We start from the raw sequence: 17377 nt of genomic DNA on the forward strand, positions 1-17377 counted from the left end.
GTCTTACTCCTCCAACCTAGCCTTCACTCTGACTACAGATGCCTTTCAGTAAAATCAAGGCTAGGCAGGAGAGGGATGAGATAATCCTAAAGAGACTGTCGTGGGCTTCAGGACAAAAGCACTAGGGTTCCCTGCCCACCTTGGATTTCACTCTACTTTCCTTCTTGAAACCATCACTCCCAAACCTGTGCATGCAAACCACTTGCACACCTCGTCCCCCAAGCTGATCCCTCTGCCTGGAGCGCCCCTCCCTTTAACTACTTGCCCCCAACTACTCAGCCTGTGAGGCTGGCCACCATGATTAGAATCTTCCTCATACCAAAGCCTCTACCAGGTGCTGGGAATGCAACATGTGAGCAGAAACAGCCTAGTCCGTGTCCTTAGGGCACTCAGAGGAGTCGGTGGCAGAATTTAAATGAGACCCAACAAACACTGCACCACCACTATGACAGCATGAAATAAAGGAGCCTCACCTACATCTGAGGGTCACAGAGCGCTTCTCAGATGTGGCAACTGGAGCTGAGACCTGAAGGAAGCTTAGATTTAACTAAGAAAAGGGGGGTTAGACACGGTGGGCCTTCCAGGCAGAAGAACAGTGTGTGTTCTGTGTGGGAGAGAACGGATGAGTTGGAGGAGCAAGGGAGGGCCAATGTAGTCACAGCAACAGAGCATGGGGCATGCCAGAGCCAACCACACTGAATCCGCAGAAGGACAGTAAAATGATGAAGGGAAACCGCCTGCCCAGGGCTGGCAGTCAGCAGGCCCTCTGGTCCTGGCCACACACCTTTTCCTCCGTCCCTTACCCAGCACCTACAGAAGCCCTCACCTCAGCATTCAAGGGAAGACCTCTCTCACCTCTTGAATGCTGGCAGGAGGGGATGGAGGCCTCTGCTCCTGGAGATCACGGACCTCTGGCAAGAAGCCTAAGGGGCTCTTTCCAGCTGTGTGGGTCCTGGGGGCTCCCTTCAGAAAAGGAATAGTGAGACAGACTTCCTTAGAAGAGCCTCTCCAGTTTCTTCCGTGGGATCCGTACCTTGCGTGGAATGGAGGTGGTGCCTGTCGGGACGGGAAAGATGGGGCAGCCCAGGGGCTCAGATGATAAGTGGGTGAGACAACAAACACTAAACTCGGGGCCAGGACCAGTTTTGCCTATAGGGCGTGGGCGGCCTGGAGAAGTGAGAAAATGGCTTGGAGGAAAGCTGAATTTTCCCCAAAGGGCAGATGAGAGCAGGCTTCCACCTCCCTGAGGTTGGAGAAAAGATGCCCTGGGTGAGAAGGAAGAGGCCTGGAGGCCCGGCCCAACCTGGCTAGAGTAGTTAGTAGACTTCGTTGTGAAAGGCACAGCTGATTCTCAAACTATCCAGCAGCGGAGGGACATCACTCTATGTCCCTTTTTCCCAAAGGCCAGGCTCCCTTTGCTAACTGAGAGTGAACCTACAGATTCCTACTTGAGAGGAGTGAGGAGACCAGGTGGACCCTAACCGGGCCAGGCGAGGACCTGGATGCCCAGCAGGAAGCCACGGACACCCTTGAGGGAAGTGGGCGTGGATGGGGCTCAACTGCAGCTGGGGCTGAGCAGGAAAGGCTGCTCCACCACCACCACCCCCGCCCCCGCCGGAGCTACTGCCAGAGGTCCCCAGCGTCCGCAGGGTTGGGGCAAGGCCTCCTTCGGCTAAAGATTGTCTTTCAGTGGCATTATGGCCTGCTGGCCTACCCTCCAAGAAAGGATAGGCCAGGTGGTGGTTGGAGGAAAACTCTAAAGTGGAAAGCCTGAATCCTGCAGGGTCTCTGGTCAACAGGAAATTCCACTACATCCCATTTCTCTCTCTCCTCCACTGGCATCACTGGCTTAGTCCTGGTGGGCTCCAGGGCAAAACCTGAATTCCCTCCTTGGCCCCATAGGAGGCGGCACTGCGAGAACGTCTCAAGAGTAGAGACAAGTGTGGGGAGGAAAGGCACCTTCAAGGGTCTCGGCCCAGAGGCAGGGCAAAGAGGACTTGGGAGGGGCTGGGCAGAGGTGGGCTGGGGAACCCGGGAGGGCAGGGCTTATCTGGGAGGCTTCTGGAAAAGAGCCTATGTTACAGAAAGGTCCCATCTTTGAGCCGGTGTGAAGGACCTGGCTGGCTTCTTTTGAACCTAGTCTCCTGGTGGCCTACCTCAGGGACACGGATTCCACAGGGGTACCCCGGGCAAAGTTCAAGAAACAGAGAGCCGAATGAGGTTTCTCGAGGGGAAAAAATGTAATAATGTGATTGAGTGATGGCGTCTTTGGAGAGTGGAGGTAGGAGGTGGAGGAGCCAGTGTTCTCGAGGGCAGAGGAGATGCTGGGCAACACATCCCACATTCCACACTGAGATGACAAAGAATCGCTAACCTCTCCACTGTGCTGAGCGCCCACTGGGGCGCAGGCACGGCGGGAGTCATGGGCAGCGAGCTGGATACTGGGGTGAGTAAACGCAAGGGTCCACCACGACCACAGGAGAAACAAAACGCGTGGGTGGGGGTAGAGTTCAGTGTTGGAAAAGCGACAGGATAGCCAGGTGGGGGCGCCATGGAGGCAGGTGATGTACAAGCCTGGAAGCCTTAAAGGACAGTCGTTAGGCTATGGAGGAGCCCAGCGTGGCTGCGGAGGAAAGCAGGGGTCTGCAAGGGACCAGGAGAGTAGCTGCTCTCAAGGGACGGATTCTGGCCTTCTTCGCACACTGGAGTGGCCATAACCCACAGCAGCTTTGCCATTGCCCCTTGCCTTTTTTCCCCAAAGGCACGCGTTCTAGCACGGCTTTCCAAGGTCCTTCCCCCAGACTGCGAGGCCCTCAGTCAACTGCCCCCCACCTCCATCTCATTGTTTTGGTCCCCACGGCCTCCAACGCTCCAGCTCTGTACTTTTGCACTGACTCTTCCGTCCGATTGGAACATTATCCCCCCATAAATTCTCAGGGCTTTCTCCCACATCTTCCTGTCTTTGTTATAATCTCCCCCTCGAGCTCTCTCCTCTTCATCCCATCGTATGTAAACTCAAAAAGCAACAAAGAAACAGGTATGTTTTATCTTGTTCACAGCTGTATTCCCAAGACCTAAAATAGGGTCTGGTACCCAAGAGGCGCTCACTAAGTTGCGTGCATTTACTCTGCCAGGCATTTTTCTGGGCGTTTTACCTATCTTAACCCACTTACTCTCCACACCATGTGAGGTAGGTACTATTATTCCCACCCTCATTTCACAGATGAGAAAATAAAGTTAATACATGTTACAAACAGGAATGAAATACTTGGGCACGCCTGGACCCGCAAACCCCTCACCTTTCTGTGAGTGGTTTGGCCCGAGTACGGAGAAGTCAGAACCCGGAGGTCCTTCCTCTTGGGGCCTTCCAGTTTCTGCGAGAGCTCTCCGCGCTCTTGCCTAGGAGGGAACGGGCTACTGTCCAGCAGCCCACAGACTGATTTTTCCTCCATCCCCGGTTTTCCGCTCCGTAACCCATTCCTGCCTTAGTCCTGGGTGGACTAAGTCCGGGCATGGAGTTCCTCAACCAAAACCATCAGAGCATCAATCTCTTGAGGGAAGAGTTGCCCCCGCCCCCCGCGCGCATGGAAATGTTAGGGTTTAATAGTTTACCTGAGCACAGTTTATTTTTAAAATTTAATACCGTATTTTTCACATTGCCCACCGTTACTCACAGTTGTGCCCACGAAATTACGCTCCCTCTCCGCTGCCCTCCAAGCCACCAAACGGAAAGGGCCGGGTTCGCGCTGAGCCACGTAGGGAGAGTGAAGACGCTAGGCGATCCTTACGGGAATGGGGCGTGCACTTTCTCTCTTCCGCTTCTTAGACCTCATGCCCCAACCGTGAGGAGCCTTTTTTAAATATTCGGGCGTGTTGGTTTCGGAATGTATTTGTAAGGTGTTGCCGAATTATGTTGCGCGGCGGAGGAGACCATGAGGTCTTCTCATTTTACATCCCACCGTGCACTACACGGCGCCACCATCTTGAGCAGAAGTGAATTATAAGGAGGGCGCCATTTTGCTCGGGAGGTCGGATATTTCCGGTTCCGGCGCGGAGCTGCTCGCTCTTTTTCTCCGCAGGGCCGCGGCAGGAACGTGTGTGTGTGGGTCGTCTCTCTGAGCTATCCAGTTCCATCCTTGTCGCTGCGGCGACACCCGCATCCGCCGCCGTCATGACTGAACAGATGACCCTTCGTGGCACCCTCAAGGGCCACAACGGCTGGGTGACCCAGATCGCTACCACTCCCCAGTTCCCGGACATGATATTGTCCGCCTCTCGAGGTACGGCTGAGGTGTCAGGTAGAGGACTGAGGGGTAGGGGGCGTTGCGCGCGTCGCATGACTGGGCCTGTGGGCCGCGAGGTGGGGTGTGAGTTGACCCCTGCCTAGTTGTCAGCACGGCTAAACCCATGAGGCGTCCCCACTTGGCAGACTCCGAAACACGGATGGCTGCCGGGAGGGTTGCACGGTTGGGGGCTTTTTTAAAGTCTCTAGCACCCTAACCCACGTGTGTGGCTGTGTGCCTAGGAGCCTACGGGTCGGGCGGCGCGGTGATGAACCCAACATGCCATCTGAGTGCCCATGCTGAAACCCAGAGGCTGTTTCTGAGCTGCCGCCCGGCCGTCTACTCGGTGGGAAGTGGGGGGACTCCACGGAGAACCTCGTGACATCAGTCTCACGGCTAACCCGGGTCTGCCCATTCTGCTCTGGGTTTTTCTTATTCACTGTGTACCTCGTTGCCTTTGGAGACTTCTTGTGCCTTGCGTTTGCGCCCACGCTATTTTAAAATGGATCATCTAAGGCTAGGATCATGTCTGGCACGTAATAGGAAAGCTTGTTGAGTGGAACACGTTGCAGGGAGAGCAGGCAGTCCTGTAGCGCCTAAAGTGACTTCTAATTCCAGCACTTCTTGCAGCCCTCAGTAGTCTTTGGAGGCCCACAGCTAGTCTTCCCACACCCAGGCTGCTGTGTTAATGCATTAGATCTCAGAAAATACTTAAAAATAGACGTTGAATCGGTCTGAATCGCCAAAAGGGGCATCCATAACCTGGTAAAGTTCCACACACCTGAGTTAAATTCTCAGGGTACCACTTAGCTCTACCTGACTCTTGAATAGAGAGTCACTTGGATTTGGCTAGTAACTGCAGTCATAGCCTGTAGTTCCCCTACCCCCTAAACGCCCTTAATTAATCTTGTGAGCCCACCAGTCACCTTGAGGCATTATCCAGCAGGTCAGAGGGTGGGCTGTGGGGTTTCTCACTGGGTTTTCTTTTGTTTTACCTGCCTTAGACAAGACCATCATCATGTGGAAGCTGACCAGAGATGAGACCAACTACGGTATCCCACAGCGTGCTCTTCGGGGTCACTCCCACTTTGTTAGTGACGTGGTCATCTCCTCAGATGGCCAGTTTGCCCTCTCAGGCTCCTGGGATGGAACCCTTCGCCTCTGGGATCTCACAACGCAAGTAGCTCCTCTGGGGCACTGGGGGAAAGCTGGGTAGAAATGAGGTAGATAATATCTGGAAGTGGTTTCCCAGGGGTGATGGGTTCGTTGTGGGAACTATGAGGCAGAGAATACCTGGAGAAGATAGTTGTGTGGCCACCCTCCTTGTTTTTAATGTTACACAGAATTGCTGAGGAGTGGTCTGGCCGAGCAGTTTTATCAGATACTGCACTTGGGAGTAGGCACAGTTTGACTGTGTTGTGTGCTGGTAGCTCAGTCTTTGGACGGTCAGGCATAACGGAGGATCTTGGTGATGAGAGGTGACATTGTCAACCAATCCCCACATGGGAGTGAGGACATGTCCTGCAATTCTGAAGGGATTCTCCGGCATATTCTCGGCCAAGGGCCTGCTGTTATCAAAGCCATGTCCAGGGTTGTGTGAGTGATGCCGCTCCACTGGGAGAGGAACCAGGCCAGGCAAACAGTCTGTGTAAGAATGTTTGCAAAGTCGGTCTAGAGAGTAACCACGTCCTTCCTTTCAGGGGCACCACCACGCGCCGGTTTGTAGGCCATACTAAGGATGTGCTGAGTGTGGCCTTCTCTTCTGACAACCGGCAAATTGTCTCTGGCTCCCGAGATAAAACCATCAAGCTATGGAATACTCTGGGTGTATGCAAATATACTGTCCAGGTAAAGTGAAGGCACGTGTAGGGAGTACATGTTGAACACTTTCTCCCACCCTTCTTAATGGGGCCTTTATATGGTGATGATTTCAAGCCTCATCTGGAACCTAAAGGGGTTCTGTCAATCTTAAAAGGTTTGGATTCTGAAGGTATGAATACAAGACTGTCAACATCCCACGTAACTGAGGAGAGGGGTGGGGGGTCTACAGTTTCATGGGACAAGACAGTTTCTCCTTATTTCCTTTCCATCCTTTGCAGGATGAGAGCCACTCAGAGTGGGTGTCTTGCGTCCGCTTCTCACCCAACAGCAGCAATCCCATTATTGTCTCCTGTGGCTGGGACAAGTTGGTCAAGGTGAGCTTGGACCCAGGGTGTAAGGCCTTTGCCAACCAGAATGTGTTCCCACTGCCTCCCAGTTGGTCACTCTGAAAGCTTTGTTCCTCAAGTGACCATTTTCTTCTTGATATTTACTCATTACAGGCCATTAAATTTTGATATTTGGTCTGAAGTAGCTAATTGGGAACCCAGAGTCCCTTGTAAGATGGCAACACAGAAAGCTTTTTTTTTTTTTTCCCCTCCCCAGTTTTAATCCTCATTGTCCTTACGTTGCCAAGACAGATTCTTTGACCTTTCTTTGTTACTGATAGAATGGAAATTGGCTATCCTATCCAGGAATACTTTTAAGCACGGTGCCATGCCTTTTATTTGAGCTGAGCCCTCTTGACCCTGATGGATCCCCAGGCCAGGTTCTTCACCTATGACCCACAATTCCAGGTATGGAACTTGGCAAACTGTAAGCTGAAGACCAATCACATTGGCCACACAGGCTACCTGAACACTGTGACCGTCTCTCCAGATGGATCCCTCTGTGCTTCTGGAGGCAAGGTATTCAGAGGCCAGGAGTCTCCTACTCATTGGGGGACAGTGTCTTAGAATACCTAAGATAATGAGATAGCAATTTAAGAGTAAATGTTTCTGAAGAATATTCTGAAAATGACATAGATACCGTATGCTCTTTAAAAGAGATCCTTTTCTGTGAAGCTGGTTTCTTAAAGTTGTTGATGAGATTAGGATCCTGTGTTTTTGGAGCTTATAGTGATGCATTTTGAAGTTGTCAGAGACTCTTGATAGGGTTAGTGAGGTGTCATGTATTAAAGGAAAAGCATACAGAGATAAATGTTTGATACTTGAGAAATTGGCTTTGGGGAGGTCAGGGTACTATGATAAGCAGTTAAGAATTAAGGCAGAATCTTGAGACAAGGTGGATGGGATTAACATCCTGGAAGAAGTCACATTGCCCTCACTTGTGCCTTGTCCACCCAGGATGGCCAGGCCATGTTGTGGGACCTCAATGAAGGCAAGCACCTTTACACGCTAGATGGTGGGGACATCATCAATGCCCTGTGCTTCAGTCCCAACCGCTACTGGCTCTGTGCTGCTACGGGCCCTAGCATCAAAATCTGGGTGAGTGTGGGCTGCAGTTGAGGCCAGATACCTGGCTCTGCAAGCCCTGGCAATGTTATTTCCCAATGTGTCATCTGGCTCACTGGTGGGATTTGAACTTCCTGAACAACTGAACCATCACACTGCCAGTGGATACCTGAGAAGAATGAGTAAAACTTCTTGGGATGGGGATTTGCAGTGGTGGTAGATCTTTGCCTACTGAAAAAGAAGGATGACCAAGTGTAGCAATTTACTCAACCTCAGCACAATTGACACTTCGGGTAATCCATTGTTGGAAGAGGCAGTCTTGTGCGCTTCAGGATGTGTAACAGCCTCCCAGGCCTCTACTTCCCACAAGATGCCTGTAGCAAACTAGTGGCAAACAAAAATGCCTCTCGGCATTGCCAACTGTCCCCAAGGGGGAAAAAAATCATTCTCTTTTGAGAATTACTGAATTACAGATCAGAGAGGCTTTTGAGAGTGGCATTGAAGTGCTGAGTGTCCGGTTTTACCCCTTCCCCAGGACTTGGAGGGCAAAATCATTGTAGATGAACTGAAGCAAGAAGTTATCAGTACCAGCAGCAAGGCAGAGCCGCCTCAATGTACCTCTCTGGCCTGGTCTGCTGATGGCCAGGTAAGTGGGTCTGTCCTCAGGTGATTCAGCTTTTAACCTTTCACACTTTCTGCTCGTCAGCCATTTATAAAACCAGTGTCTTTGACGTAAGTAAAATGATGGCTTATTGTCATTTTACTGACACAGCATCAGTAGGAAGATTGTGGTCCATGGGCCAGTGGTTACCTGTCTTCAATTAAGACCTTGATTAACTTCACCAGTTTACAAACCTGTGTGTGCTTACTGCCAGCTGTTGCTTCCTCTAGGAATACATAATCACCCGTGAATAGTAGTGGGTGATTAAAAAGGGCCATCTTTGTTGCAGTAGCAGGACTGTAGAACTCCATGGCTCTGATTTAACCTGTCATTTCTCCCTTGCAGACTCTGTTTGCTGGCTACACAGACAACCTGGTGCGAGTGTGGCAGGTGACCATTGGCACCCGCTAAAAACATGAGAGAGCTTTAAAAATTAAACTGATTTTCTTTTATAGTGAGTGTCTTCTCTGAAAACTTCCTGAAACTCATCAGGTTTGTGCAGTCTGCATCAGATTGGGGCTCTGGTTAAAAAGGTTTTGCTTTTCTTGTTTTAATCCTTTAAGGCAGTGCTCCCCGACCTTTTTGACAGCAGGGACTTGTTTCATGGAAGGCACTTTTTCCATGGACCAGGGTTTGGGGAGAGGTTGGTGGTTTGGGCGGTAATGTGAGCAATGGGGAGCAGCAGACCAAAGCTTCCTTGCTCGCCCGCCACTCACCAGAGGTTGGGGACCCCTGCTTTAAGGCAAGGCAACTCACCAGAAGAGCTGCTGCGTAATGACTCCTTTGCACTTCTTCCATAATTGAAGATTTAAAATAGTGTGGGATGGTCTGGAGCTGTTAATAAATATAATCACAGAGATGGCTTTTCCTCAAGTGGCAGCTAAATGGCAGATGTGCAGCATATTGAGGTCTCTTACATACACCCTCCAACTCATAATGGCAATGAGTCTTTTCTTTGACTTCGATTTAGTGGGATTTCAACTAGATATAATGACATATAAAAAGACTTTGGAGATGTAGTGTGCCTGAGTCTTGGGCTCGAGGGCCATGGTATGGTATAAAGTCTCATAGCAGTGGTAGAAAAGAAGTGGCAAATGTTCTTCAAGTAGGTATTCTGAGGGGCCTGCCAGTAACAGGATGGAGGGGGGTAATAAGACTTATACGTTAGTCTGTTGAAACAGAATCACACCTGATAGGGAAGGTACAATTAATCTGTCCTCCATTTGGTGGCATCTCCTTACTTTTACTTTTCTAAAGGAGTGGACTCCACAAAAGCAGCAAATAAACTTTTTATTTCCGCAACACAACCCATCTTCCCTTTCCCCCAGGAGCATAAATTGACCCCAGCCATCAAAGCAGAGGACAAAAGCTGATAAGTGACAGAAGGCAAAGGGTTACTAGAAAAATAGATTCTGCCCAAGGCTCTCCTCCCAGGGATTCAAATCCCTGTCCCCAGGCTCCCCTCCAGGGCTCACCAAATGGAGGGAACTAAGCAAAGAAGAGAGGCTGGAACCCTGACCAAAGAAACTCCACTGAACAAAAGGGAAAGGAGCCTGGCAGTGAAAAGACCTGAGGGTTTGGGGAGGGGAGGAGCTTTGCTCCTAGATTAAGTGCTGAAAAAAAGGAAGGGGGCGAGGAATAATTTATTGGGTGATGTGATGTATGGAGTTTTGATCATGTCGACCATTCCAGATCTCTCACTGAAGCTAAATTCTGGCCAGTCTATGGAGGTAGAAATTGGGGATGGAAGAAAAATTAGAATCCTTCGTACTTCCCCCAGAGAGTAGACTGTTAATTATCCAGGTCTACCCTTTTCCCAGCCTGCTTCCCCCAAAAAAGCTTCCAAATCCCTTAGCTAAAATCTGCATCAGAAAATGGAATTGGAAATGAGGGCTGTCATGAGTCTTGCCCAAATCCTCCAGTCTCAGAACTGACATGAAAGTTGAACAGGGATGGGGAAAGGGAAGTTTATAATGAGATTACAATCTCCCCTCATCCCCTACTCAAAAACTCAGATCCCTGGGCGGAGGGAGGGAGAGAAGACCAGGCAACTGTTCTCATCAGGGACCCATGCAGACCTGTTGGACAAACATAGTAGGTGAGAAGACTGAGCTGGAGGCTAGGGGAGTTCATTAGGCTCCTAAGGGATCAGCGGGGGCCTGGGGTCAAGGAGGAGCCGGAAGCAACGCAGTAACAAATAGAGGAGCCTTTGAGCTCCCAAATTTATGGGCTACTTTCCACCACCACCCGCCCCCCAGTGCTAACCAGAGGGGCCCCTGCGGGTGGCAGGTTGATCAAGGGCAGAGCTTGATACGGGTACCCTTGGAGAGCACCCGGAAGAAAGGGAAGACACGCTCGCCCAGGAAGGCAGCCGAAAAGGTGTGCACATGAGCCAGAGTCTCTGCATTGTAGAAGCCCAGGCGCCCGGCCTCATAGTCCAGGTACACACCAAAGCGCCTTGGTTTCTCACTTGGGCTCAGCAGTGTCTGCTCCGTTGAGCTCTGTGCCTGGTAGCGTTTGCCATTGGTGCCCACACACCACACTTCCCGCTGGAGCAGGGGCTGCTGGGGCAGGTGGAGCCGGCGGCGGCGGTGGTGATGGCGAGAGGAGGAGCTGGCATCACCGCTGCCCACAGAGGACCCCCCAGAGCCCACCTTCTCCTTATGATGGGTTGATTCACGGGCAGCACCCACTGCCCAGCCCCGCCGCCCGCCCACCTCTACCTCCCAGTAGTGCCGGCCAGAGCGGAAGCCCTGGGCCCCCAGCACGCAGCAGTCTGCCGAGAAGCGCTTGGAATGGTCAGCAACCTCCTGCCGCCGCTCTGCCAGGCGGACCCCCCGGCGGTCAGGGGACAGCATCAGGGCCGGGTGAGCCGTGTCAGGGTCCAGCGTCAGGTCCACTTGGGAGGAGGGAGGACAAATATGCCAAGGCTGGAACGACTGTTCCCTGTTAGCAGCTAACTCCAAGGTTTGGCCTTTCCTGCTGCCCTGCCCTTCACCTCTCTCCCTCCCCACCATCCAGCTGTCCTCAGCTCCCCACCCCAACCTAGAGTCCAGGCTCAAGTTCCTAGGGGCTCTCCTTTCCCCACTCTGTTTTCAGGACACCAAAACACCATCTGTTTCCCTCTGGCCCCAGCTCTTATTCCCCAACACCTACCTGGGCTAGGACAAAAGCTACTCTTGGCTTGAAGCCCCCCCCAGTTGGCCTCCCTGTATCCTGCTCCATCTCAGTACCCACTATTCCCCCAGGGCCCAACTTCCCTCAGAACCCAATCTCAGGTATGTGAAGAAAAAGGCAAAGGAAGGTCAAACGTGACCTCCCTACCTCGGGCAGCCTGACAGAACATCCGGCTCATTTTCCTCACGATGGCGTCTGTCAGGAAGTCATGGCTATGGGGTTGACACGGGTCAGGGGACCAGACTTCTGGGGGCTGCAGCTGTACCTCTTCACACCTGGAGGAAGGGGACCGGGCAGGGGGTGGGACCATGATATTCCCAGAGGGAAGAGCAGAAGCTGAGGGGAAGGAGAGGGTCCAGGAGGCAGAAACTCGGGTCCTGGGGAAGGAAGGAGAGGAGCAGGATATCCAAGAGAGGCAGGGATGGGGAACCAGATGCCACTGGGTCACAAAGGATAAAGGGTGGGAACACACCTATTGAAAGTCTCCTTGATGTCCTGGGAATAACAGAAACAAAAAGAGGGAGAGGGAGAAAGAGACAAAGAGAGAGTCAGCTGCACAGGGATGGCTCCCTTCTCCCCATCTGATTCCAGCCAGAGAAAGAACTGAACTTGAACAAGGGAGTAAGAAAAAGGACACAAGGCCCTCGGTGAACATGCATCCATCTCGACCACCCCTATGCCTCAGTATGCCTAATTTAACTCATCCTACTGTGGGCCCAACAGAATTTTCAACCCCAGTAAAAGGATTTTCACAATACGACTTGGTTATATTTTTCAGGATGTCACTGTCAAAAATTCTTTCCTCAACTCTTAAAACCCTCCTTCTACGAACAGAATCTTCGTTCTTTTCATTGCGTATAATCAACACACACCACATTTGGCATCCACTACTCTGCAGCCTCAAAAACCTTTTTGGTCTTCAGGTTAAATCACTGTGGGTTCCTCCCAATGAGAAGAGAGGCAGCTCTGGACAGGTGTTTGGTAAGCACCGCCTGACAGAGCAGACACAGGGTTCTGGAGGGTGGACAGGGAAGGGGCCATTGCTCACCTGGAGCAGCCGCAGGCCCCCCTGCTGGCTCCGCTCCTGGGCCTCAGCCAGCAGGCGGCTCAGCTGGGCAGCCTGCTCCGAGAGGCGGCTGGCCGCTGCTCCCGCGCGCCCCAGCTGAGCTTCGTGCATCTCTCGGAGGCGCCGCTCTAGCCCTGCCTGCTCTTCGGCCAGAAACCGTGTCAGCCGCCCAAATTCTGAGGCCACAGCTGCCAGCTCTGACTTCATCTGGCTCTGGGATGATGCAAAGGGGATGGTGGATACCACCTCAACACACAGAAACATAAACCTCCAATTTTGCAACTGCTGCCCCTCAATCCAAGGCAAAGGAGCCCTACATTCTGAATGGAAAAAGGGCCCTGTCCCCTTCCCCATCTCCTGGCTTTAGCAGGCACCACTTCCATGCTCCTGGCACACTGGTCCCAAACTCACCAACCAATGCCTGCAACACTTATCTCCACCCTGGCTACCTAACTTGACTCGTTCTTCAGGTCTAAGCTTAAACATTCCTAAGAGAAGTATCTCTCTTCCAGATCTAAATCAGGACCACCCTCATAAATATCATTGTATCTCCTCATGGCATATATCTCAATTTGAAATGTTGTATTTACAGTGGAGTATCTTTTAACATTGTCTTCACCCACTTCTTTGTAAGCGCTGCTGCCACAGGGTCCTCGGACCCTGGCACAGTGCCGACCACAGAGTAGGTGCTGGTAAGAAGTTTTTGAAATGAATAAAAAATTCAGGAATCAAGATATGAAATTAGGGTCCTGGCTATACCACTAAGGACCTTGGGAAAGTCACCCAATACTTCTAGATCAGGAGTCAGCAAACTTCTTCTGTAAAGGGTCAGATAATATTTTACACTTTATGGGCCAAGAGGCAAAATCATGGATATTATTATGTAGGTAACTTCTATATATAATGAGAGAAAACCTCTGCCCATTCCCACCCTATCTGCCTGGGCTGGACAATCCCAGATGATGGGCACACTTTTTGCCCAGATATAAGATGGAGACATTCTTAGGAAAAAGAGTAACAGGCCAGAGTGGGGAGGAAAGTCCTGGCTGGCCAAGTGGGTGAAGGAAATAGTTTCACTCTCTGTCCCAGTGAAACTCAGATCCTGACACCTCTGCACTCCAGGAGCCCAAAAGTCTCAACTTGGGCAGCTGGCTAGAAGCAAGATAACTCCCCAACTCCCAGACTCAGATTTCACCACTCAGTGCCTAGCAACTGCCAGCAACAGAGTCCCTAATGTGTAGGTGGCAATGAATGAGCACGGCCCCGGGAAGCGGCAAGGCTCAGCCACCCTCTCAGGGTGGCAGGCATTGGAGGGATGGGGGAAGAGGACAGACAGGAAGGATGCCCTAGCTTGGTCTCCAAAGCTCAGTGCCAGGCTATTCCAGTGCCTCCCGGCCTTACAAAAAGAGGCAGAGGTAAGGGGTGGGAATTCAGGGGGAAATATCTAAAAATACTCCTTGGGGAGGGGTGAGCAATAATTTTAAAAAGGCTTAGAAACACTGGACCAGAAGATACTAGGTCTCTGCAGTGCTAACATTCCTCCCCTCATGCTCAGTGCTGCTTTGCCCACCATTTGCCATCTATCCTGGAACCTGGAGCTTCTCTGATAGCTGATATCTGAATTTTGCCTTGCCCTCTTCTGACCTCTGTGTTATCTGGTGTGGCGGGCACAGCAGTATGGGGCAGCAGCTCTTGGGTTAGGTGTCTGGGGTGGTAAACCTGCTCTGCAGCCTTGGGCCAGGCACCAACCCTCTCCAAGCTAAACCTGTTTCACTCCATTTTGGAACCTAGGAACAAACATGCCTCTTGATCCACTAAGGCCCCTCTCTCCTCACAACCCTGGGAAGGTGTCTACCTCTCTCCCAGGCCTCGGCTGCCCCTCTTCAGCGGATCTAGTCACCCCCTGTGAGAGCCCATCTTCCCTGCTCTGACCACAGAGCCCTGTCAAGGACATTCACTCACCTTCAACTCTGTCACCCGCCTCTCCTCCTTGGCCTTCATCTTCTGCACAGCCTCCAAGTGCTTCCTCAGTGGTTCCACATGCCCCTGCAGTTTGGCCTAAGGGAACGGGGAAAGGAAGATTAGAGGCCTGGGATGCGAGAGGCACCTGTTCTCAGAGCCCACATACCCCATTCTCCCATTTGGGGTTGGGGCTCAAAGCCTGATCACCATCACAGGTATCAAAGGAGCATCACACTCCCTTCCTCCCCTTTCTTCTCTTCCGATGATGACAAAGGCCTCCAACCCTCCACCTGCTCTCATGTACAAAGGCCTGGGTGTGCTCTTAAGGTAGGATCCTGGGACTTCCCAGGCAGTCCAGCAGTTAAGATTCCACGCTTCCACTGCAGGAAGCGAGGGTTCGATCCCTGGTCAGGGAACTAAGATCCCGCATACCATGCAGCACAGCCAAAAAGTAAAAAAAAATAAAATTAAAATAAAGGTAGGATCCTGATGACTACATAGCCCCACACTCAGAGTTGGAGTAAACCTGGCTTGAGCCCCTCACCACACAAAGTCCTCCCATATGAATGTTCCCTATAGTCCCTTCCCCCTCATAAGCAATCTTCCTCATAATTTTCATCTCTAAATACTCTTATGATGATTTTATGTCTGTGCTAAAAATCTTTCAACAGTTCTCCATGACTTGCAAAATATGAGGCTCTCATTGCTTCTTCATTTCTTGCCTCCCCTCCTACACCTCCCCTCCTACACCCCCTCAACATAGACTCTTAGTTTTAGTCACATAAAACTTGTCTTTTCCTGAGCATAATTCCATACCTTTATCCATGCTGTTCCCTCTGCCTGGGGCTGCCCTTCTACACTTAGCCCAAGGCATTCTTCCTTTAAAACCCGGCTACCTGACCATGTCCCTGATGGTCCCCAACTTCCTCTGTGATCCCAAGGAACGTGAATATGCCTTTACAATACTCCCCTGCACTGCAATCATTTACAAGTGTGCTACCCCCAGGACACACAGACTCATGGCAGCAGGAACCCCGCTTTACTTATTGTAATTTCTATGCTTCTCTCTGTCCACTGGCTTTCTCTCCTACTCAGTTACTTGCTAAATGGAAAACAAATACCCTCTCCTCCTAAAGTTTTAACTCTCTCAGCAAATATGCTCTTGAGCTCTGTGTTCTAATCATCTGTAGCAAAATCTTTTGCTTTAACGGGCTGTTAGACTACAATGGATGAGATAAGCCCAACTTTTGTGCTCTTTCCTTTTTTATGCCATCTACTCCTTCTGCCTTCTATGCCTTCTTTTCCTTGAGGGGTAATACCGCACAGAAGAGCTCAAGCCTAGACTCTGATCTGAACCTGAATGCAGCCCGAGGCAAGCCATGCTTCCAGTTTCCTCATCTCAAAAGGGGAACTGGGAATAACAGAATCTGCCTCACAGACACTATGCTTAGCACAGTGTCTGGCATGGAGCAAAAGATCAGTACTAAATGTTATCTAAAATTCCCTACCCAAGCCTCAGCTGCCAATGACAGCCTGACAATGACCCTTGATCCAAAGAGGTGAGTGTCCCAGAGCACAAAAGGTAGTTGTTGCACAGGTTAACTGGTCGAAGAAAAAAATCATAATAAAATTACAATCAATCCATAACATAAAAATAACATAAACTACACAAAATTTTGTCTTTCGCTATTACTATCTACTTTTCTCCACAATAATTTCAACTCTATTAAGTCAGAATTCATGATGCATAAGTTTCTCATTTAATATTTTTCCTAAATTGTTGACAAAAAATTCATACACACAAATCCAAATAGAGTACCATTTAAGAGAAAGTTTCAAGAACGTTTAACTTTTTTGAAGCTTTATTTATACATCATTTGTGCATTATTACCTATTCAATAAGGAAATATCTCTACAAAACAACAGTGTGCCAAGCTAATGCTAGTTAGTGTACACACCTGAAAAGAAACTACCTGCCTGTAAAATACCCTGTAAGTTAGAAAGGGAGTCACTCAAATTATCGTTTGACATAATGAAACTTATGTATTTGCATTTGCTGATCAGATTATTTGTGTCTATGTGGCCTCTCCAAATTGCACAGCTCTACTGGCCTGGCATTCAACAGCTATGGCTAACACAAATTAAAATCCAGTTTCAGAAGCTCTTCAGAAGAGTTCTGCAAGGGAAGGGTGGAGAAGGGGTGGAATGCCCATGGATATTCCGCCCTGGGATCCAGTTGACAAAGTGACTGCACATTGTGTGGTGAGTACAATTAACTAGAAACTGAGGGGATACAAAATGGAAGGACAAAAGGAGCTCACAATCTCCCCCAATAATGTAGGGCCTAAAAGGCAGGCGGTATTACCAGTTCAGTGATTCCCATACTAGCTTGGGCTTTCTAAAGATATTCTCCCTGTCACTGATTCAGAATCTCTAACGGTAGGGCACACTGTACTTCTGAAAACCTCCACTAATAATTGGGACAGTCAGCCACGTCTGACAATCGCTGTGTGCAAGGAATAGTTACTTGTCATGAGGGGTATAGGTCTGTATTAGCTGTATGTATCACTCACAGCTGAGAAGCTCTAGACATCTCACTCTAAAACTGGGGTAATGATAATAATACCTAAATAACGTTACTGTAGGAATCAGGGGAAGGTGTGGAAACGCAAGTCATAAAACAAAAAAGCTCTGTGCAGACTACATAGAAGAAGCTACCCTCTCCTCCTGGTTCCACTGCTACAAACCCATCTGGGCCTTTGCTAAATAATGTTATTTCTACTGGCTGTCTCACACACAAATCTCCTTTATCTGTGTCCAAAGAATCAGGATCAGAAGTAGGAGGCAAGATATTAACTAAACTAGAATCAGCCTCCAAGAAAAGTCACATGTCAGAAAAGTCATACAAACAACAGACATCCAAACGGCGGTGACGCTGTTAACAGTATAGGCCGGT

General features: G+C 50.2%; 2 protein-coding genes and 2 non-coding genes across 9 annotated transcripts in view; 3 read left to right on the plus strand and 1 right to left on the minus strand.

Moving 5' to 3' along the window:
• Window positions 1-4041: 4041 nt before the first annotated feature.
• Window positions 4042-8670, plus strand: RACK1 (receptor for activated C kinase 1). The gene is made up of 8 exons (XM_024767344.1): window positions 4042-4280; window positions 5288-5459; window positions 5984-6131; window positions 6383-6478; window positions 6899-7009; window positions 7448-7588; window positions 8091-8201; window positions 8562-8670. The coding sequence occupies exons 1-8, from the start codon at window positions 4172-4174 to the stop codon at window positions 8625-8627; spliced, it is 954 nt and encodes a 317-aa protein (XP_024623112.1). The 5' UTR covers window positions 4042-4171; the 3' UTR covers window positions 8628-8670.
• On the plus strand, window positions 4543-4610 carry LOC112414938 (small nucleolar RNA SNORD95). The gene has a single exon (XR_003006236.1). It is a non-coding gene; the product is annotated as a small nucleolar RNA SNORD95 (small nucleolar RNA).
• Window positions 5745-5823, plus strand: LOC112414936 (small nucleolar RNA SNORD96 family). The gene has a single exon (XR_003006235.1). It is a non-coding gene; the product is annotated as a small nucleolar RNA SNORD96 family (small nucleolar RNA).
• Window positions 8671-9489: 819 nt separating the features above from the next.
• The window catches only part of TRIM41 (tripartite motif containing 41), an 11214-nt gene continuing 3326 nt past the window's right edge, over window positions 9490-17377 (minus strand). Inside the window, exons 2-7 of one of the 6 annotated variants that reach the window (XM_024767335.1) lie at window positions 14422-14517; window positions 12442-12705; window positions 11866-11888; window positions 11541-11668; window positions 10944-11115; window positions 9490-10294 (exon numbers count right to left, since the gene is read on the minus strand). In XM_024767335.1, the coding sequence (XP_024623103.1) occupies window positions 10228-10294; window positions 10944-11115; window positions 11541-11668; window positions 11866-11888; window positions 12442-12705; window positions 14422-14517 (750 nt within the window). In that variant the 3' untranslated portion in view covers window positions 9490-10227. Of the gene's footprint in view, window positions 11116-11535; window positions 11669-11865; window positions 11889-12441; window positions 12706-14421; window positions 14518-17377 lie in introns of those variants that run through there. The other 5 variants (XM_024767336.1, XM_024767333.1, XM_024767334.1 and 2 more) reach the window with 5 other exon arrangements.

This window comes from Neophocaena asiaeorientalis, unplaced genomic scaffold (genome assembly GCF_003031525.2).
Source record: "Neophocaena asiaeorientalis asiaeorientalis breed wild unplaced genomic scaffold, Neophocaena_asiaeorientalis_V1.1 scaffold87, whole genome shotgun sequence".
NCBI classification, from domain to species: Eukaryota; Metazoa; Chordata; class Mammalia; order Artiodactyla; family Phocoenidae; genus Neophocaena; species Neophocaena asiaeorientalis.